We start from the raw sequence: 21,322 nt of genomic DNA, 5'->3' as shown, positions 1-21,322 counted from the left end.
AAACTCAGCCAGGTGGCGATTGTCCTTAAGTGGTGGGGGGGCCGACGCAGTGGCAGATGTGGAGGGAGGACTGAGACCATCCAGTGTGGGAGCAGAAGAGGGTGACAGTTGAGCAGCTAACTCCCCCTCAGAAGGTGACACAAGAGGGCTGAGACTTTGGGCAGGACCAGAACGAAGAGCGTGACCACCTGATACATAAACAGGGACAGGCAGAATGGGGCCTTTGCTATTAATATGTCTGCATCCAAAACAACATTGTGTACCACTAATAAAATCATCCCCGATCGGCAAGCCGTTTGCATCTCAAAATGAAGGAAGATGACGACGTCTAATTCGGGTAGAAGGAGACGGTCGTTCACCAAGACAATAACAACTGCATTGTGATGACCCCATAAACCTTCCGAGATATCAATAGAAGGAGACTCCACACTTAAAAAATAGAACTGCAGCGGCTATTTGGATTAAAGGTGAAATTTCGCCAACAATCTTTGCAAATTACCATGACCTGGGTGACTGAGAGTATACATGGGTACTAACGAAATACATTCTCTCTAATCCCAAAACTTTGAATGAAGCTTCAATATTACCTGACATGGAGCGGACCCGTATGCGTGTGGCTCTGCTTTGTTGCTGATTCGATTGGGACTCGAGTTTGGCTGGTGCCTCTTTAGTTATTCGGGTGTGTAATGATGGATCAGATCTGCTGGGTCACAAAGAAAGACGCTAAAACAACACAAAGCTACACCGTGATGATCGATAATAGTGACCAAGTGAAGGACCTGGTCATTTCCCCTCCTCCTCCTAGTCGATCAGCCACGTCCAGGCCCAGCAGTGCTTGAGTGCGAACCCCTCCGCTGGTCGTGATGGTCACCAGCTTATTGCCCACCAGCCAAGTCATACTGCGACCTCCGGCAAAGAGGAACTCTGCGATTGGAGATCTAGGAGGAAAATCAAATGTGCAAATTATGGAATACAAGTGGCACAAAACCACCCAAAAATAAATAAATCAAAGTCCTCACTTACCTTTTGGGCAATGCTGAGAAATTGGAAAAGACATATCGTGCCATCATGTCCAGACATGTTTCAGTGAGTTCCAAGTGGACTGTTTTCAGCCCCTCATCTGCCAGAGTTACTGCATTTTCATCAGCGGATCCCAGACTGCAGGTGGTGGTGGACGTTTGCATCCTACAGGACGCAACAACAAGGCAGAGGAACAAGAGCAAAGCAGAAATGCAATCAGTAAACGACACATGACATCAGACTTTAATTCAATATGTTGTCTATCCAAACAGAGATATCTAAGTATTGAGTGCATTATGGCTATACAGCACTAGCATGCATGTACAATCACCAACAAAAGCACAAAACAAACAGACGCATGCTTAAAGTGACGGTTTCGTGCAGGCCACAACAGCACATTAGCTCTTGCTTTTTAGTTAAGCAAACTGGATAAGAGGCGTGATATTGAATACTGTTCATGTTGAATCACGTTTATACGGGAGTTTGGTCAAAAATAGTCAAACACAAGTACCTCAAAGTCAGATTGTTTTGTAAAATGTGAAATGGTTTCAGTGATTCAATTTGTGGGATTAAGGGTTGATTTTGGAATAGGAGTCATGCAAAAGTGTCAGAAATGTCTGAAATCAACACTAAATTGTTTAAACAATATACACTTACCTTTGCCTCTGCTTAATTCTTACATTTCCCTTTTCAACAGCTACTCAAAATTCCAAATGACTGTGAAATGAGTGCCGTCATGTATCAACTTGTTGCGCAGGTGTTAAAACGACATATTTGAAGCCATTCATCAGATCAGAGGAAGTAGGTTAAAAAAATTACATTGCAGTTGTGTACTTCAAATCAATTCTGTTTTACCGCTCCAGCACACCCGCGATCCTCTTGAGGAAAAGCGGCTCCAATCATGGATGGTGTTATGCTTTGAAATTATCATAGTTTACAGTAATTAGAAAGGTATTTCTGCCACTTGTTGAGCAGGAATGATATGACACGCTGAAGTGGGAGATCTGTGTATCTGACAACTGCAATGTAGAAAATATATGAGGCACACAGAAGCTGGTCAACAACGAAAAGCTCAGCATAGAAGGCATGAAGAATAGAAAGGCCGAAACATGTGCAAGTGCGACTCTGTGTTGAGGTTGGAATTGCTCCAGTTTGTCCCCAAACCGTATCACATTCAGCCCAGCTAGTCCCAAAATCCCACTCAAGGAGATTGCCAGGGTCAAAGCAGCATTGTGCGTCTTTGTGAGGTGAGTGATGCAAAAGGACAACCAACATGTCGAGCAAACAAAGGATGATTTTGTTGCTGCTTTCCCCATCACTGATCAAGTGACCCATCAGGAAAAAGGAGCATTGGAGAATGCATTTGCTAGTCCAGAGAGTTTAAGATCACATTACTTTGGATTCGCATGCTTTTGTCCTCTCCCATTTATTGTTAAAAAGCCAACCAAACCCAGTCAGGTTCAAACCAAGCCAAACAACCAAGTAAAAAAAAAATAAAAATTCTAATGATACAAAAACATGAGTGTTGGCACAAAAACAACCAGAAAAACATCCACATGTTTCAAGATGCTTTCCAGTGTCTTCTGTAAACACTGCAGCATGCAAAAAACAACAAAAAAAAATCTACAACAGCAAGTGTATGATCGCAGCACACAACAGACAAATGTTTGGCACACTTTCTGGCATGCAGGTGTCCCTGGCAATAAATGCCCACCCATCAGAATGACAATGACCAAACACCCCATCAACCATCCCATGGAGGAGACAATCAAACGATTGGTAGTTGTTGTACTTCAGTTTGGTTACCCAGAGGACTGTCTAACCTGCGGACCGCATGATCGGAGACACTGATGCTGCGGGATCGGAAAGCATCCATGGCTGACAGGTCCCTCAGCTCTTTAACTGGAGAGCTGCTGCTATTGGCTACCACCGCTGCCGCCTTCGCCACTTTTGCCGCCCGAAGACTGGGCGGTGATGGATACCACGGCGAAGGGTCGATGGGAATAGGCATGGGTGGAGGTTACAGTGGCGGTGGGTGGTAAGGGGGTGAGTCAACGTCAAGGTGGTGGTGGTTTAGGGGTGATGGGGCATGTGGTGTGTGATGGTATATCAGGAGGCCGTAGGAATCATCCCCCAAACGCCATAGCAACATGAGCATGTGACCGAGCAGCACACACCACACACCGGGGAGGGAGAGGGAGGGGCGGTTTACGGAGCGCAAGGCCACAATGTCAAAGGGTAGAGGTCACAGGAGGAGGAGGGATAGAGGGGTAGGGGATATGTGGAAGGAATCCAGGATGACACGACCACCCCCAAAAACCACAACCGCAACACAGCGCCCAATCGCAGGAGGCAGGGGAGGTGCCAAATGAAAAATTGAAAGAAAAACAAAACAAAACAGGGAGAAAATTAACAGCAGTTGAACATTATAAATCAGATTACAGAAAAGCGGAGAACTTAACTGATAAAAAAGATAATTAAGAGGAAAAACAGACTACTGTGGAGGGTAAAAATGCTTATTTGGAAATAAAATAAAAATGGAATCCAGGAGAGTAATAAAATAAATTATTTTGCACAATGAAGACAAAGATTTGGTCAGAAGAAAGACGAACGAGAAAGGAACTTAAGCACAAGAAAACAGAATCTGACTGATCTGAATTCTGAACACCACAGATAGACGGCATCACAAGATGATTGTTGCGGATTGAGAGACCTCCATTTTCAATTAATACACACTGGAAATTACGCAAAGTAAGCAGACTAGCATTAGCGGTGTCAGCATTCACATAATCACTTCTCACAAAGGTTAGGTTGGACTGTCAGACTTGAGAGAGAATCTATCAGTCTGTTTAATTAAGTTTGTGCTCAATCATGAATGAAATATTGGTGACATGAATACTGCACATATCACAATAAGCCATGAGCAGACCAAAGACAACAGTACGAGTGATTTTATGGTGTATTGAGGTTCCCTGCAGTAGCAGATCTCTACTTGGTTTGTGGAGGTATGGATTTTTTAAATGCATTTGAATTGTGAAAATAATCTTTGCAAAAATACACACGCACGCACGCAGTCTGAAAAAAGGGGGAAAGACACACTAGATGGCTCCTTGCTCAAAAAAAGCTTCATTATTTCCCTGTATGAGAAATACACTGGATTTCTCATTGCGCGCATGCAAACTCATGACATGACATGATGTCAAAGTAGAGGTAGGGAAATTATTTTTATCTTTCAACATGACAACAAAGTATGTACTTTTATAAAACACAGGTGATGGACAAGAAAAACACCTGCATGATATTGCCTGATGGAATTTGACACCGCAGGCCTGTGCCTCATCAAATGACAAATATTTTGTCACCCATATCTGTGTCATCTTGTCCACCCACTGCGCACAAATTCAAAAGTGTAAAACAAACCTATTGAAAATATATTAATGATCACCTGAGGTTCCTCATTGCAAAACCCAATACTCTTGTTACCTTGGCAAACCCCAACTTTTTTGCACAACAGCGCATGGTGCTTCTTGCTCCCGAGTTACGGCCCCACTAGCAAATGCGTCGGTATGTATTCTTTACCTTTTGGGTCTTTCATTGAGGCTTGTGCTTCGGGCACGAAAAGAACTCTGCTCGTGGCCATCATCGAATGGCAGCAGGGCATTGGAACGCAAACCCTGGGAGAAGAAACGTAAAGCAATGCTGCAATGATTCATTGACAACAAATTGATGAGCAAATGAATAGATCGATATTTTTGATAATCGATTAATCATTTAGAGACCTTGTTTCAGTTCAAATTGTAAAAATCCTCAGAATTTCAGGCTCCCAGCAGTAAATATTCTCAGATTGTTGTCTTTTTTCAAAATAAAACATTTGCAAATATCTGCTTTTACTTTGGAAAACCATTATCTGAATTCTGACATGTTACACATTTCACCAGGAACTGAATCATAATTTATATTTGTGAATTTTCTGAACTGTCAATTGGACATAAGGCCTATTTTTGAATTAAAAGGATGGAAATTAATTATTAATATTTTAAAATCCAATTCGTCAACAAAATAATCAACAGATTCATTGATAATTAAAATGCTCATTAGTTGCAGTCCTGAATGTGTCAAAAGTAGAATACATCATATGGGGTAGCTCGAAGAAAAATAAAGCTTGAAAGAATTTATGTCATGACTGAAATGTTATTAAATCAATGTAAAAAGAAAGGATGACAACACTGATCGACAGCAAATTTTAATCAGAAATGGCTTTGTGTGTCCCTTAACATTTTTTTGACGCTGATTTTAAATCGGTTTGCTTTTTTTTTCTAGAGCATCGAGTTTTTTAGATATTTTCTTTTTTGGGGGGTTTTAAAGTCTGACTTACAAAAGCTCATGCAACACAGATTTTACCATGTGTTCATTTATAGATATGTTTCAGGAAAAAATTCCACCTGAAGCGGAACCTAACCGTTAATTTATAAATATTCATATTTTTCTTTTCTTCTTATTATTGTTATTTAATGAAAACCTGATGTGCAGGAGAAAAAACAAGGTCAGATTCAGAATCAGCTCAAAAAAAATATTTAGACCAGTTTACTTTCATCTATGATTAAAAGATTTTGTGAAATTTGTTGACCTGACTTACTTAAGGAGATCAAGTCACGCACCTTTGTGATATACTGAACAAAATCTTTACGGAAGGCAAGTCTGCAGCGGATAAACCACATAGCAATCACATGGTGGGCGAGAGATACGATGTACTGGTTGAACCTGACAGAAATGGTAAAAAGTAGCGTGTCAGAGTGTTTTGGGGAGCTGAGAATGTTTTTGTCTTTGTGAGCACTTACTTGGACGGGTTAGTGTAGGGTAGCGAGATCGCAAACACGCTAACATATTGCTCAGCTACAAAGTTGGCGTAAAGGTGAGGTAGGCGCACCAGAGCTATGGAACAGAAACAAGACACCAGCCAAACCCTTTAATTGGGCTGCTTCGTAACTGACCGTGAGCTTCTAACATTGGTTCCATCGTGTTTGTGGTACTCACTTGAAAGGAACTCAAGCATTGGAGATGCCATGGCAACTGTTGCAGAGATGTGGGTGAGCTTGACAATAAGAGCGGGTAGCAGCTTGATCATGATGTCAGGCATCTCCACCGTGCACATTGTGAGAGCCACCACACATTGCTTGGCGCAGCGGTAAATGAGGCCCGTCTCAAGACACTGGACCAACTCCCTCTGTAAAAGAGACGACAGAAATGCCATTGCAGCTGATCGTCTGGAACTGTTCAACTCTGTGGAAATAGGAGTTGTTCCGTATGTGTGGACGATTAATAGGAAAAAAAAAAAAAAAAAGAGCTGAAAGGTTTCGCGCAACCTGTGTTTAGCGGTCAAAGACTGTTTCAAACGACGGATTTGTACTTGTCTTGATTGCTCCAGGTAGGTGTGGTAGGAGGTGATTGCTGTTAAGACGGGAACCACTGCCAGCTGAACATCTGTTCTTGAAAATCCCTCTGGGGTCTTCTTCAAGCGTTCTGAAATCAGCCGGTCTGTCACCTACGTGCAGAAGAAACAATCCTGAGTTGTGTCACAGTCAAGGTGGCTTTGATGGTTGACATGCATGGTTTGACTGGGAATGTACTACCATGCAGCACAGAGTAGAACAAAGGTGATCTAAGCTGCAAGGTGATGTTAGCAGCAGAACTTTGTACTGCAGCGTCCACGGCAACTTCTCCAAGACCAATTTCACCACCTTCCAATCTGTTTCCTGCAAAATTAAAACAAACCTTTATTCATAAATGTTCACTTTAAAGTATAGAAATGTAATTTGTGTGTGTGTGTGGTGCACGCTAGCAGTGCTCAATTGCTCACGCGCGCAGCTGAGAGGGAACAGTGTCTGTGGCTAATGTTAAGGGTGTGGAGAAAAGACCGTATGCATTGCAGTGAGCTGGGAGACAAACAAAGGCAGGAACCTTGGCGGTCCGATCCCTGGCTACAGAAGCTGGTTCTCGGGATGTGGAATGTTACATCTCTGGCAGGGAAAGAGCCTGAGCTGATACATGACGACTCGCCTCAAAACACAGCTGGATTTCTGTGCTAAACAGATTGTCCAGAACGAACACTATGTTCAAACATGAGGGTGTCCATATATGCACTTGGCACCTGGACCCCCCGAGACTGCAGTTTGATGACTGACTTTGTGGTCATGTCATTGGACTTGCAGCTGCATGTCCCACCAGGAGGAGGAGGAGGTCCCGGGTACGACCCAGGACATGCTGGAGGGACTAAGTCTCCTGGCAGGCCTGGGAACGGCTCAAGATCCACCCCCAGAGGAGCTCGGACGAAGTGGCTGCTGAGAGGGAACTCTGGGCTTCCCTATTAAGCTTCTAACCCAACGACCCGACCTCAGATAAGTCAAAGAAAATGGATGGATGGATGGATGAATGGATGGATGGATAATCGTGTACCATCTTGAGGCACTGCAGGAGAACACTGAAAGCAGGTGAGTAGGGCAGGTAGGCAAAGCGTATCGGTGCAGTGACAGGAAGAGGAGGAGCTGTGGAAGGAGGAGCGCCGCTGGCAGGGGGGGACGTTGGACCTGGAGGCTTCTTCTCGTTTGCTCTTTTTTCTGGCTCTCTGAATCATTGAAAGACACGAACATGAAATAAATCAGTGTGTGTGTGTGTGTGTGTGTGTGTGTGTGTGTGTGTGTGTGTGTGTGTGTGTGAGAGTGCACTGACCCTATATCACAGTAGCAATAAGGGCTGAACCTCATGGCACCATCTTTGTTGGGAACACCAACGCGATGGAGAGAGTCTGCTCGCATCATCAAGAAGAAGTCAAAGACCTAAAGACAAGCGGGCGTTTTGAAATCAAGACAACTGGCCAGAAATTAAATCAAATGTCAATGAAGTTGCACTTTACCTGCAGTCTGATACTTGACGCAATTGCAGAACAGTACTTGTTCTTGTAGTGGAGGTGCAGGTGGCTGATAAGCATTTCATAAACACGAGTGGCGTGGGTGGCTGGTAGACTGTAAAGTTTGCTCTAGAGATGGAAAACAATTTATACCATTCTTAATCTAATAAGCAAAAAAAAAAAATACATTAAATATGAGTTCAATCAAGAAACTGGTGTCATGTTTTCTGTAGGGTATGACAAATAACAACAAAACGTAATTTAAATAACGGATTTGCAGCTTGCATTTAGTTTTTGGTAAATTGATCTGTCAAACTATTTTTTTAAAATATATTCCTTTCAGTGGCTTCCATCATCTACATTGAGTTATTTAAAATATAATAGCCTACTTCTACGAGTGATAACTATTAATCTACCTGCAGAATCTCAAGTAGTCCCAATATCGCAGTCTTGACGTCCTCCATTGGAGACTCCGTTGCGTGCTCCCTCTCCGAAACATCCACAGGGCCTGAACACACCAGAGGTCGGCTGGCAACCTAGAATGCAGTAATCAGAGGATACTTGATACGGATGATTGGTTAAGATGTATTGTTTAATGTGCTCGTACCCGCTCAATAATGTCCAACAGGCTAGTGAAGTGGTGAGTGTTACAGCCCTCAGCCAAGTCCACCAAAAGCTGGGTCGCTTGTTTTCGTACGGCCAGGTCTCGGTCGTCAGCGATTCCACTAAGCTGAGGGATCACTACCATTTCTATCAACTCATCCTAAAAAGAGAAAATTATGAATTTCTAATTTAATTAGGGTTAATTACAACAATGTATTGAATCATGTTAATTCATTTGCAACCCTTTTTTTACATTTAATTCCTTAACTAATTACAGTATAATGGCACATCTGTGACAGCATATGCGAAACAAAAATTAAGAGCACAAGAAATGTGAAATGGTGAAGATTGGTGCAACACAATATCAAAATAGCATACATACCTCATACAGTTGGCGGTTGGTGCTTAAAACAAAAGACAGGATGTGAAGCACTTTGATCCTGATCACGCTGCGGCTCTCATTTCTTGAAAGGAGATGATGTACCAGGACCATTTATGAGGGTGCACGTGGGACTTAAGAAAGTGGAACAAATGATAGTATCAGTGTGGTCATCCCACCTGAAGAATTTCTCCATCAGTCGGTGAAGGCTCTGAATCCAGCCATCCTTGGCGGGCTGAATGGACTGGGCCCTGTACGAGATGAGGGTCAGCACCGAGGCATCCTTTTCCAAAAACATAAAGAGCAAGAGGGACAGTGATGCTACAGTATTGGGAAAAAAAGAAAAAAGAGCTGCCATTAGTATGTAAGGAGGTGCAAGACACACCGGTCTTTTGTCGGCACACTTCTCCACTAGCGCGAAGAACTTCTCTGTGGAACCATGGTAACCATTCTGCTCATAAAGCTCTTCTACTGTTGTCAACAGCTCGTATACGATGGCCTTCAGTTCAGGACTGCCTATAGCCTATAAGGATAATACAATACATCTTTATTTAAGATAAGAGATAAGATAAGAAATCCTTTATTCGTCGCGTAATGGAGAAATTCCCAATTCAGAGCAGCAAAATTATGAAGAACAACAACAACAAAATATAGGAGCTGCTGGAAAGGCAGCCACTCTCGCGGCGCCATCTTGAAGTCAAAATAAAAATATAATTTATATAGCGCTTTCACAATAGCTGCAGCTGTAACAAAGCGCTTTGCAGAACAGTTAACATACAATAATATAATAAAACACAACACTGTGGAAATTGTAGAAACTCGAAGAAAGCGACAATTTCTCACGTTCGCACTCCGAGAGAGAGTGTGGTTTTTTTATTATTTTCACCCAAAAAACTCCCGCGCCAAACGAGACCCGCCGAAAGTAAGTTTCCATAGCAACAAACAGACTAACATGGCGGTCCTTAAAGGGACTGCGATTATTTCTACCCCGTTACCAAATAATCGTGAACTTTCTGACGAGCATATGAAAACATTGCATTCACACGTTTGCAGTTGGTGGTGAATTGTGTAAATAGGAGTCACTACAACACATAACATAATGGACAAAGTCTGGGTAAAACGGCTATTTTGCATGTCTGCCTCGGATGTATGCGCACATGTACCTGAATCTGCTGCAAAAGCCGCTCTATGATGCCCAGCAGAATGTCCCAAGTAACAACTTGCAGCTCCTTGCCGTATTTCTTGATCAGACGGGTGATAGAGAGGACGATTTCATAGGATACTACCTCGTTGGCACACGACATGGCCTTAGTGGAAGAGAACAAATCATAGCAGTCACGTTTATTATTTTCCATGTACAAACCCTATTCCAATGAAGTTGCCAATGTCACACGCATATGTTGATTACCTTGTAAAAAGAAGGCAGAACCAATGTGGGGGTGTTTTTAAGGGAAGGCAGCCTGTGTGCTCCCCACAGTGCCATTCCAACAAAGAACACAGCTCCTCTCAATAATGGTGCATCTTCCATGTACACCCTGATGGACAAGACAGGAGGTGAGGGACGCAAACTCAAATGAGGGCACCATACCAAACTACAAAAAGACATTCAAGATTCAACATACTTGTCATGTGCCCAGCAAAAGCCCCATGGTAACACTGAGCAATGAAATTCATGCTCTGGTAATTTCCCCACAAAAAACAAAATGTATATATAGCATATAAATAATACGGGTGGCATGAGCAATGAACATAAGAACAATTTTAAAAGGCAATTTAAAAATGTTATTTATTAGTTTAGATGCAAAATTGTTTAGGTGATTTGCAAAGACGCAATCATTCGGTCGGCTATCCAAATACTACAGTTTGCAGAGATATTGCACAGAGTAGACAATGAATTATGTATGAGCGGGAGTACAGTATACAAATATTGCAGTGTGGTTCACAGTTCTAAATTGCATGTCTTCCTGGGAAAGGGGAAAAGAGGAGTCACAATACCTTTCTTCCATTATGCGGCACATTCTGTAAATAGCACTGTGGCCAAGGTGAGTGCCCAGCACTTTCCTCATCAACTGGAGAAGCAGGGGCAGCACGAGACAAACAGAAAACAAGAAGATATGGCAGTTAATTGGTTGTCCTTGAATTAAGAGCCTCCATCTGCATCTCTACTTACCTTCCAGCAGGATTCACAGAACTCCTTGACATTGACTGTATGGCACAGTGTGACGATGAAGACACAAAGAGAGTCTGAGGGGAGACAGTTGTAACACACCACTGCATCAAGAACTTGGAGAGCAACCTAAAACACAAAAAACATTATGATCATTCCATTCCAAAAAGGCCACGCAAAAGTTGTCTTTCCCAAAATGTCACGACGACTCTAAGAAAAGCTTGTGACCCTTGATTCAAGTCGAATTGTCATGTCCTGCATCAAAATCGGTCAAATTGACCTACATTCTGGACAACTCAAGTCAAAGTAACCAACCTCAATATCTGTTGACGAGGTCGTTCTGGTGCAGAGAAAACAGATTTTCCTGCAGAAGAGCAAACATTTAAATTAGGGGTGGCTCGATCTGACATCGGTAACGGATATCAGCCCAATATCAGCCCAAAAAACAATTTCTGTTTATATTGGTCTCCAAAATCTCCGGTATTAGCGCTCATATATAAGCAGTCCATTGCAGACTGCTCTCTGGCAGTGTGAATGTAAAAAAAAAAAAAAAAAATTTAATTTTAAAGACAAAAAAATTAGGCTCAATGTACTGAAGTGAACTTCAGTACACTGTGGGTCTGTCTCTGTGCGGCCCAGTACCAAATGGGTCATGGCTCGGCATTGGTTGTTGGGAACCACTCCTCTAGGCTGCAATATCGGTATCGTATCGGAAGTGAAAAGGTTGCATCAGACAACGCTTATCTAAATTGTAGCAAGTTAGAGAATAGGGCAGGTCAGTAGCATTGGCTGTGTGACTTACTGGACCATGATGGAGACATTTTGGTCCAAGTAACAGCTGTTGAATTTCACCAGATTGACAAGAACATGAAGAAAGTCAGAGGTGAGACCGATGTCCATCCACAACAGGACAAAGCGAGCTGAAAGGACAAAAAAAGAAATGAGACAGTATTTGAATGATAACTGTACTAAAAAGGTGAAACTTGCGAATTAACACAAAGAGCACCGTTGATTACTACATCCAGTATGATGAAGACCTCGACAATGACCCAATAGAAGCATTTATAAACTCACCTATGTCCTCCTCAAGGTATGTGATGTCCTTCCCGTTTTCAGTTAAGGCCTTGAAGACCTCCAGTCTATCGGAAAGATCTTCGTTGCATGGTTGGTAGTCTTGGATCACCTTGAAAAAGTAAGCTCTCAGGGCCCCGAGGTGCTCACCCTTCCAAAAGGAAACATGAATACATCTCAGGAAATACATCAGTGAACATTTTCAAGGCATTCGTTGTATGTATCAACCAACCTGTCCCTGGATAATGGCCCTGAGCAGCTGAAGGACAGCATGCCGGGCCTCGGGAGGCTGTTCCTGTGTCAGCATGTCCTCTACAGATTTCCACACTGCCTCCACCGCATGCTGCGAAACGCATATCCGGTATAAATGTATGGTAGGTTTTAACAAATTCACATCAGGCATTCCACACAATATGGAAGCACTCACCTCTTCAAATCTTTTGGTTTTGGCAAGCTCACAAATATGATTCATTGTGCGAATGCGGTTACTTAGGCCGCATTCAGGGTGGAGCTCCTGGAAAGAGAAGTGGGGAGAGGGAGGTCAAAAATACAGTGGACATAAAAAGGTTCACACACCCCTGGTCAAATGCCAGGTTTTTGTGATGCAAAAAAATAAGACCAAGGTAAATAATTTCAAAACTTAAGTAAACTTTAATGTGATCTATAACAGCAATCTGACAAGAGGCTGTCATCGTGAAATTTTCTACAAAAAAAAACCCAAAACAAAACAATCGCACTTCCAACTGAAATGCAATGAGGGCAGGATTCCCCATTTGGCCAGGGAGTGCAAAATGTGCAAAATTTGCGTGGCTCTCCCGGTAGCAAGCATACTGAGCAAGAGGACTATTTTTCCCTCTGCCTAGAAAGGCCATCACCCAGCAGCGGGGCCAGCCCAGCCCATGTCCATGCGCTTGTGTTTAAAGTCTACATCAGCGATTCCCAACGTTTCTTGTGCCAAGGCACATATTTAAAGTTTTTAAAAAATATCACAGCACACCGCCAAACAAAAATGTTACAATAAGCAGATACACACATACATTACATACTTTGTGCTAATCTAATAGGAGATTCATGATTTCTTCAGTCCATTACTATAGGTCACTGGCATATATAGTTGCACAAAGACACATAATTTGTTATAAATTAAGCATTTTTTGACCAATTAAGTAGAATTTCACTATTTCCCATGGAAGACCTTAAGAGCTCTCACGGCAGACTAAGCTACCCCAGGGTGTCCCCCGCCTACTGCCTGATGACAGCTGGGATAGGCTTGAGCACGCTCACTACCCCTGTGAGGATAAGCGGTCCCGACAAAGGATGGATGGTACTGTATAAAAAATATCAAAGGCATTATCAGTAACTAGTTGACTCAACTTTCATCTTATTAGTGTCGATGTAAAAAAATAAAAAAAATCTCAAGTCGTATAACCCCTAGGACATGATGAACTTGAGAATAGGGCAACCATCTTTATAACATACCTTGATGATTTCAGTTGTAATGATAAACTCAGACGGTTTGTGGTCACTCTGCTTGCTGGGAGGACGTGGGGGTCCGAGCCCAAATATCCCCTTCACCTTGTCTTTTAAGCTTTCTTTGCTTGGTTGTTTATTCATCCTTAAGCGAAGTAGGGTGTGCAGGCTACAATGGAAGGCTGTGCAAAGAGAGTGAAACACATTTGGTGTGTTATTTGTGTACTGAGCCGTCACTATTCTGCAGCACATATTTCCACAGTGCAAGGCAAGAAATAATGAGACTGACTCACTCTTTTAAAAAGTAGACCTCATTCAAAAAAAATGTCAGCAACGAGAAGACTCGAACACTGGTCAACTGCAAATTTCAATCTTAGGGTTTTATGTGTCCCGAAATGTATTTTTGATACTGATTTTAAAAAAATGTCTCTACTTTTTTGAGCACACTGGGTTTTTGAGATATTTTCATTTTATGGTCTTAAATTTGACCTTTAAACCCTTGTGCAATATGGATTTTACCATGTATTGTAATTCATAGAGATGACATTTCAGAAAAAAATTCCACCTGTTGCTCAACCTGATCCTTAATTAATTAAAAAGAATATCACTAGATTACACATTATTGTGATTATATTTTTATTATGAAAACCTAGAGAAAAAACAAGGGCAGATTATGAATCAGCACAAAACAATTATTCTCTACTAGTTTGCATGCATCACTGATTTTTTTAAAAAACTGTAAAAATTTGTTGACCAGTGCAGTTAAAGACATTTGCACATGGCCATTAAATTAAAAATTTGTTGACCAGTGCAGTTAAAGACATTTGCACATGGCCATTAAATTTTAATTGAATGACTAAAAGTAATCACCACAAGAAAATCAAACATCTCCTTTCGTTAGCGTGTATCATAGATTTATGTGCGAAGTCTGATTTAAAATAGAGAATAGAGTATAATAGATTGCATTACAATCTCTTATTTTGTTCAACTTTTTGTGCATGCAACACTTTGTTTTTTCTTTTCTACCCCCCCCCCCACCCCAAAAAATTTTGCTGCTGTAGACTGCAAATTTCCCCAGTGTGGGACAAATAAAGGTTATCTTAACTTAAACTAAGGATAAACCATAGGTAAAACCAAATACCATGCAAAAAGTAATCACCACAAGAAAATCAAACATCTCCTTTCGTTAGCGTGTATCATAGATTTATGTGCGAAGTCTGATTTAAAATAGAGAATAGAGTATAATAGATTGCATTACAATCTCTTATTTTGTTCAACTTTTTGTGCATGCAACACTTTGTTTTTTCTTTTCTACCCCCCCCCACCCCAAAAAATTTTGCTGCTGTAGACTGCAAATTTCCCCAGTGTGGGACAAATAAAGGTTATCTTAACTTAAACTAAGGATAAACCATAGGTAAAACCAAATACCATGCAGTACAAAAATGTGGTTCAGATTAGGAAATACATCTCAATAATGTTTGCCATGTGCACTTGACAGAGAGAAGAGCAGAGAGAAATGTAGCTTCTCTGCTTTCATTGAACAACGACGTCGGTGCATGATCTTCTCCAGCCAGAGGACATGCACATCAATAGGACTAAACATGAAACTTGGCTCAATTAAGACAATTGCATCATGGCGCTGCTGACTGACCCGTTAGCTTTACCACTGCCTGCAGAAGGCTAGCATTCCTCGACTGGTAAACACCGCCCCCCTCGTCCCTCTCGCCTGCTTCTCCCCTCACCTTAGAGTTGAGTCCTTTTACGTGTCATTCAGTCACAGGTTCGTATCTACGTGCAGCTGATGGAGGTCTGGCCAGGTCTGTACATTGAATTGCAATTAAATAAACCCCGCGGGAGGGTTTCGTGTGGCAAGCACTGCACAGTCCTCCACTCGCCGATCGGATGACACACCGAAGGTCTGACACGGAGACTTCCGGCAAACAACACTTTTGCCGCGCTTACCCCTGGGAAATGTAGTCTACGACTTGAGAAACAACATTGCTCAGAAATACTTCATTTTCAGCCTACTATAATACTAAATATGTTTAATACAATGTAATAGTCACTTCTTATTGAATAATCATAAATATATTTTATTTTTTACTTTTTCAAAGCCGGTGTCATGTGTAGTATCAAAGAGTTTCCCACTTTTCCCTCCCCCTCCAAACACAACACTGACTTTTGTTCCGTAGTGTCCCAGCTTCTTCATGTCCGCCGCGCCGGAAGCATGTGCAATGCAGTGTGGTGTTTCAGAATGACCTCACCTTATTTCTCTCAAAATATGACTGCTGTCACTCGGGGATCTGAGAAGCTTGACAGCTGCACTGTTGCGGCCTCTCTCCGATCCAGACGAAGGGACGCGGATGTCGTTTCCTCGATGGCTGTCAAAGTAGAAGAGGAGGAGGCGAGAGTCTCCCAGAAAACAGCATCCTTGTCATCACCAGGTCGTTTTGAAATCGAAGTTATTCGATTGTTATTCCTTTATTCCTCCTGAAATGTTGTCATTGTGGAGACTTGTTTAGTTTCTTTAAGTGTTCTCTTGCAATGGCAACTAATGTGGTACTGTACTCCCAAGGAGCCCATAAGTTGTTCTGTGGTCCTGTTGAAAAAATAGCTCATCAGTGTTGGGAAATTGCGATTTCCTAGGAATGTTGTAGAAATGATCATTTGAAAATGTAAACACTGGGAGAGATTTATGTAAATTAATCATCGCATATTGCTATTTATTTATTATCAATGGTAATTTGAGCAGATTTGTTTTATCAAGTGTGTATTAAACTGCTAGCCCTTAGCATTAATCAATACAGTACTCTGAAACTAGCTCTGTTTCAAAAAGTGTAGTGACCCCTGTATCAGAGTATTCTACTGGAGGGAGTGGAGAAATCGAAAGAGAAATATCGCTACAATCATGATAATGAATACACCACCCAATATAAAAATAATGTAAAAAATATATCAATTCAAAATATCACCTCGGTGAACTGGAAACAAAAATAAAACACATAATAGCGCAGGAAAATACAACAATATATAAGAAAAATAAACTCGAAAATAGATCCACACACTTATTGCCAAATAATGCAGATGTTTTGTCTGAGCAACGTATGTTGAAATTAAACCAACAGCCTCTTGAGTAACTTCACAAATAATAAATAAAAATAAATGTATGCTTTGGACTATGTGGCTCAATCAATCGTTCTGCTTTGTACGTTGCTCTTCCTCCTCTTCAAGTTAAAATTTGTCATTCTCTCTCTTCAGATGGTAGTCAGGACCTCCTCCAGTTGGCCACTGCTCAACCAAAACTAGAATCAGATGCTCTGTCGCTATCTTCTCATGGCCGCAGGCGGAGACAGGTAAAGGTGGAGTACGATGAGGGTGGGTCATCAACGAAGACGGAACACTGGGAACCTCCTGACTGGAAGAAACAGTTGGGACACATTCGTGAGATGAGAAGCAGCCGTGATGCCCCAGTGGATAGCATGGGAGCGGAGAAGTGCTATGACACAGAGGCTCTGGCTAATGTTGGTGTATATATACGCTATACAGTATTCACATACTAATTTTAGAAAATCTTTACTTTGGTGAAGTTTTTCTCAATATGTGCCCTTCTTTATGCAGGTGAGACGCTTCCAAGTGTTGGTGTCCCTGATGCTGTCCAGTCAGACCAAAGACCAGGTGACTGCAGCGGCTATGCAGAAGCTCAGAGCTCATGGCTGTACTGCAGAAAAACTCCTGTCTACTGATGATGAAACGCTGGGAAAACTCATCTACCCAGTTGGCTTCTGGAGGGTAACGCCACAAAATCCACATTTCAAAGTTATTATCATAGGTGTGCTAATAAGTCATCTGCCTCCTTGACATTTCAGTTTCACTGTTCCTCTCCAGAACAAAGTCAAATATCTGAAGATGACAGCGGCCGTGCTCATGAAGGATTATGGAGGAGACATCCCAGACAATGTAGAGGAGCTTGTCCGTCTGCCAGGGGTAGGACCCAAGATGGCTCACCTGGCTATGGATATCGCCTGGGACCAGGTCTCTGGTATAGGTGGGGACGCAGGCTTAGCAAATGGAATCACTTTCAGATCAAATCAAGTGAAACTGCCTTTCAAAAAGACAGTGGCATTTTTATGTATACAAATTTGACGGACACCAACACAGCCATTGGAAGCAAGTCTACATCCAAGAAAAAGTACATACTTTAATATACTACACTTTTCTCGAAACCGTCACAAAGTATTGTAGTTGTTAGCCATCTTCGTAGAAGTCACAACATTTGGTCTTTGCTTGGTCATGGAATGCCTAAAGTGCGCTGATGTCATTGCACACAATTATTTCTATGCATTTGTGAATTTTAAAATGGCAAACATTAGGTTCTGTTAATAACTTGTTCCTAGGGGCAGAGTGCTGCCTCACAAACAACACACACACACACACACACACACACACACACACACACACACACACACACACATCAACAAATAATTATCATAAATTTCGCTGTGCACACAGGAAGCCCGCCAAACTACCGGTATTTCGAATTTGGTCACATGATGTTCCCCATAAGGCCCATTAGTACTCAATTGTACTGTTTTGCAAACCTTAACAGGAAAAATGTTGTTCGTTCTTGAAAGTGCTGTAAAATTATAACCATAACTCATCAATTGTCCATGCAAATGCTGATTTGCATATTTGACTCTGATTGACTAATTCTTCCATTAATTTTGTAGATGCTTCTCATCCTGAACCACTGTACACTGAAATGTGAAAATTCCACCGGGGGGATTGTGCTATTGCTTCCTCAGCAATCAAACACAATTATACACTGTTATTAAGCACCAAAGTTGCACATCTTGGTAGGCCACGCTGCTCACCCCAAAAGTGGAATGATGTGAAAGGGCTCAAATGTGTAAAAAGTATCATCATACTTGGTATGAAATGAAACTCAGAAAACCTTCAAATCTTGTGAAGATGTTCTCTAAAGCAATTTTAAACCCACCCATAGAGGGCGCCAAAACCATTTTAACTGTAAAAGCAAAGAGTTGACCTGACCCGCATGCCATTAGCTTCAAGTTCTGCACTCAGGTAAAACTAAATCACCACAAAACATAAACTCGAGGAACACAAATGTCATCAACAAAAAGTGCGGAACATACATGTAAATTAAAAATGGTCTCGCTTTTCATTGTTGTGCATTTACAGTAACTGGCCAAACTTCAATTTTCCACCTGCAGCCAACCCCCAAAAAAGCTAACTGAAAATAAGCAATCATTTTATCACATGTGGATTGTGCAGTCAGCTGTTAAATTGACTTAAGGACTATTTCACTGAATGTAAAATCTATATTTGCAAAATAATAGCCAATTAAGACGTTTATTTTACCTGGTTATTGTGATTTTTGCTCCTGGAACTTAGCATATAGCATCAGCGCATCAAGGCTTTAAGTATTCACCTTCATCTTAACACATGACTGCAACCTCTCACCTGTGAGACGATGTAAGCGATGTTTGTTTTTCATATAGTTCATGAGCATGAAGCATTCTGTTTTCTTCAGAAACTTTTCTTTGATATATGCTACCTACAGGGGTCAAATGTACAGTAGCTCATTAAATCTTGGTGTCACTTTTGACACATCGGTGCTTGTGACAAATATTTTTGGTGACCAAAAAAAACAAACAAACAAACAAACAAACAAAACTTAACCCTTCCTTGCACCCTGGAACCTGATAACATGATTAGCTATCCACTGTAGTAACCGCTGTCACAAAGAGTCCACAGCAGAAGAATGAAAGAACCGCATGTGGCTCTGGAGCCATGGGTTGCAGACGACTGTAAACGTTAAACACATCAATTATCCAAACTGGATTCTGGTCAAAAGTAATGGATTGCACCGTTAAAACCTGTTTGCTCATTTAGTATGTTTCAGATGCTGGCACAGTGTCAAAGCTTCTTTTGTTCCTACATGGTTGCAAACATTGCCAACGTGTGCACAATTTTTATTGGAAGTTGTTCAGTCATGGCCAAATGACGATAGAGCATCAAAAATGATTGAACTTCCTCTCACAGGTGTAGACACACACGTGCATCGGATCGCCAACAGGCTGGGCTGGCTGATGAAGCCCACCAAGAACCCAGAGGCAACACGCAAGGCATTGCAGGAGTGGTTACCCAGGTAAATTTTCACACGACACATCTGTTCAACAACTCTATGAATTATCAATAATATATCGTCCTTAATCTCTCTACCCAGTTTAGCTATAAATTCTACAGTAAACAAAAAAAAACATATCAGAATAAATAATGGTGACTGTTTTCATGCACAAAGGCTTTTTAATTAAATCGATCATTTCTGAAAGGTTTTGTGTTCACCAGGAATGTAACCGAACAAAAATAGCAATAACATATTTCCTGTTGTCATCTTGTGTTAATGCTCGATCATGCCTATACAGGGATCTGTGGAGCGAGATTAACTGGCTGCTCGTAGGTTTTGGACAACAGGTTTGCCTTCCAATCAACCCACTCTGCTCCATGTGCTTGAACCAGCATTGCTGCCCTTCCGCACACCAAAGCTCTCCTGCAAAGCTGCTTCGAGTTCGATCGCCGCACTCTCCCTGTCCGGCCTCTTCCTTCCAAGCAAAAACTGAATCTGGACAAGAAACTGTTGTTAAGGAGGAAAGAAAAAATGAAGAGCCGCAGAATGTTAAGCCTACCACACAGGGACGGAAACACAAAAGAAAGATTAAACACTAATTTGAAACCTCTTGGATTGCGGTTTATAACATACTGTGTACATTTTTAGGTACAACCCACCAAAATGCTTTGGGAGTCATAGGACCAAAACAAATCTCTGTTGTTGCTGCCTTGGGAAACACAAAACACCATTCACTTGGTACTTCATATCACAAGATTACGTTTTGTTTTTCTGTCCACTTCATTCTGTGCAACATCACACGTGAGGCAAGGCAAGTTTATTTGTACCCGCAGGAAACCACACCCTGAGGTTCTTAGAGCCTGCAGCGGTTCCTGTGGCTCTCACGTGTCAGATGCATATTGGCACTTCACCATGATGAGACAGCAGGGCTGTTCTGAAATTTATTCTCTGAGTGACAGGAAGCCAGAGCAGAGAGCAAAGCACTGGCCTAATTTCCTGTTTTTAGTCAGGATTTCAGCAGTAGCCGTCTTGTACAGTAGCTTGTTTAGAAAGCCCAGCGAGCAAGCCGTCACAGTTGGTGAGCCTGTTGGAGACAATTGCTTGAATTTATTTCTCCAACTCAGATTCAAGACACTATTCCTTTGATTTTTGGCAATTTTCTAGATGGTAAAAAGCTCCTGCTTTTATCGATTAAATGGACCTGCTAAAATTCTGTTCTGTGTCCAATATTACGACTCCATTTCACATTTGTTTAGTTTGACAGAGAAAATCCCAAGGAGACTGATAACACTTTCTCTTCGTTTGTGTGTACCACAGACAATGATTTTTTTTTTCTGAGTTTGTCTTTTGAAAATTGTTTTGCATTCATGCATTGATCTGCTCGATGTAGTGACAGAGTGAATCTAAAGGCCCACATCCTAGCAGTGACACTCAGATCTGAGTGTCACAATATTCACACGTGGCAATTGTCATGTGACACCAGGATGATGAGTTCACATGCAGCTCAATTGTTGAAGTTGCTGCTTATTTTTGTGTTTGTTTCAGGAGCTTCCTTGTCAT

General features: G+C 41.7%; 2 protein-coding genes across 4 annotated transcripts in view; one reads left to right on the top strand and one right to left on the bottom strand.

The window, feature by feature from the left end:
* Nucleotides 1-15,550, bottom strand: part of tsc2 (TSC complex subunit 2) — a 26,761-nt gene extending 11,211 nt beyond the window's left edge. For 2 of the 3 annotated variants that reach the window (XM_019889222.1, XM_019889224.1), the window contains exons 1-30: nt 15,357-15,550; nt 13,624-13,796; nt 12,572-12,658; nt 12,377-12,487; nt 12,148-12,295; nt 11,876-11,993; nt 11,389-11,437; nt 11,077-11,202; nt 10,902-10,975; nt 10,315-10,441; nt 10,070-10,213; nt 9,292-9,429; nt 9,086-9,189; nt 8,910-8,991; nt 8,532-8,687; nt 8,341-8,460; nt 7,931-8,053; nt 7,747-7,853; nt 7,474-7,642; nt 6,651-6,773; nt 6,428-6,562; nt 6,055-6,244; nt 5,859-5,952; nt 5,679-5,781; nt 4,600-4,694; nt 2,844-2,984; nt 1,024-1,185; nt 780-938; nt 588-700; nt 1-188 (exon numbers count right to left, since the gene is read on the bottom strand). The exon at nt 1-188 is cut by the window's left edge and continues 52 nt beyond it. In XM_019889222.1, the coding sequence (XP_019744781.1) occupies nt 1-188; nt 588-700; nt 780-938; nt 1,024-1,185; nt 2,844-2,984; nt 4,600-4,694; nt 5,679-5,781; nt 5,859-5,952; nt 6,055-6,244; nt 6,428-6,562; nt 6,651-6,773; nt 7,474-7,642; nt 7,747-7,853; nt 7,931-8,053; nt 8,341-8,460; nt 8,532-8,687; nt 8,910-8,991; nt 9,086-9,189; nt 9,292-9,429; nt 10,070-10,213; nt 10,315-10,441; nt 10,902-10,975; nt 11,077-11,202; nt 11,389-11,437; nt 11,876-11,993; nt 12,148-12,295; nt 12,377-12,487; nt 12,572-12,658; nt 13,624-13,758 (3,621 nt within the window). In that variant the 5' untranslated portion in view covers nt 13,759-13,796; nt 15,357-15,550. The remainder of the gene's footprint in view (nt 189-587; nt 701-779; nt 939-1,023; nt 1,186-2,843; nt 2,985-4,599; nt 4,695-5,678; nt 5,782-5,858; nt 5,953-6,054; nt 6,245-6,427; nt 6,563-6,650; nt 6,774-7,473; nt 7,643-7,746; nt 7,854-7,930; nt 8,054-8,340; nt 8,461-8,531; nt 8,688-8,909; nt 8,992-9,085; nt 9,190-9,291; nt 9,430-10,069; nt 10,214-10,314; nt 10,442-10,901; nt 10,976-11,076; nt 11,203-11,388; nt 11,438-11,875; nt 11,994-12,147; nt 12,296-12,376; nt 12,488-12,571; nt 12,659-13,623; nt 13,797-15,356) is intronic. The other variant, XM_019889225.1, reaches the window with a different exon arrangement.
* A 236-nt stretch (nt 15,551-15,786) lies between these two features.
* Nucleotides 15,787-20,994, top strand: nthl1 (nth-like DNA glycosylase 1). The gene is made up of 6 exons (XM_019889308.1): nt 15,787-16,058; nt 16,873-17,135; nt 17,233-17,403; nt 17,500-17,659; nt 19,678-19,783; nt 20,061-20,994. The coding sequence occupies exons 1-6, from the start codon at nt 15,842-15,844 to the stop codon at nt 20,359-20,361; spliced, it is 1,218 nt and encodes a 405-aa protein (XP_019744867.1). The 5' UTR covers nt 15,787-15,841; the 3' UTR covers nt 20,362-20,994.
* The last annotated feature ends 328 nt before the right edge of the window (nt 20,995-21,322 follow it).

This window comes from Hippocampus comes, unplaced genomic scaffold (genome assembly GCF_001891065.2).
Source record: "Hippocampus comes isolate QL1 unplaced genomic scaffold, H_comes_QL1_v1.1 scaffold86, whole genome shotgun sequence".
NCBI lineage: Eukaryota > Metazoa > Chordata > Actinopteri > Syngnathiformes > Syngnathidae > Hippocampus > Hippocampus comes.
The sequence above is the reverse complement of the archived record's forward strand: the minus strand, read 5'-3'. Positions and strand labels throughout refer to the sequence as shown.

Bases quoted from the DNA above. Each gene is read 5' to 3' on its own strand.
- nthl1 (XM_019889308.1), top strand. From the start codon at position 15,842: ATGTGCAATGCAGTGTGGTGTTTCAGAATGACCTCACCTTATTTCTCT. The intron at 16,059-16,872 runs GTCGTTTTGAAA...CTCTCTCTTCAG, and splicing joins AGCATCCTTGTCATCACCAG to ATGGTAGTCAGGACCTCCTC. The intron at 17,660-19,677 runs GTGGGGACGCAG...TTCCTCTCACAG, and splicing joins GGACCAGGTCTCTGGTATAG to GTGTAGACACACACGTGCAT.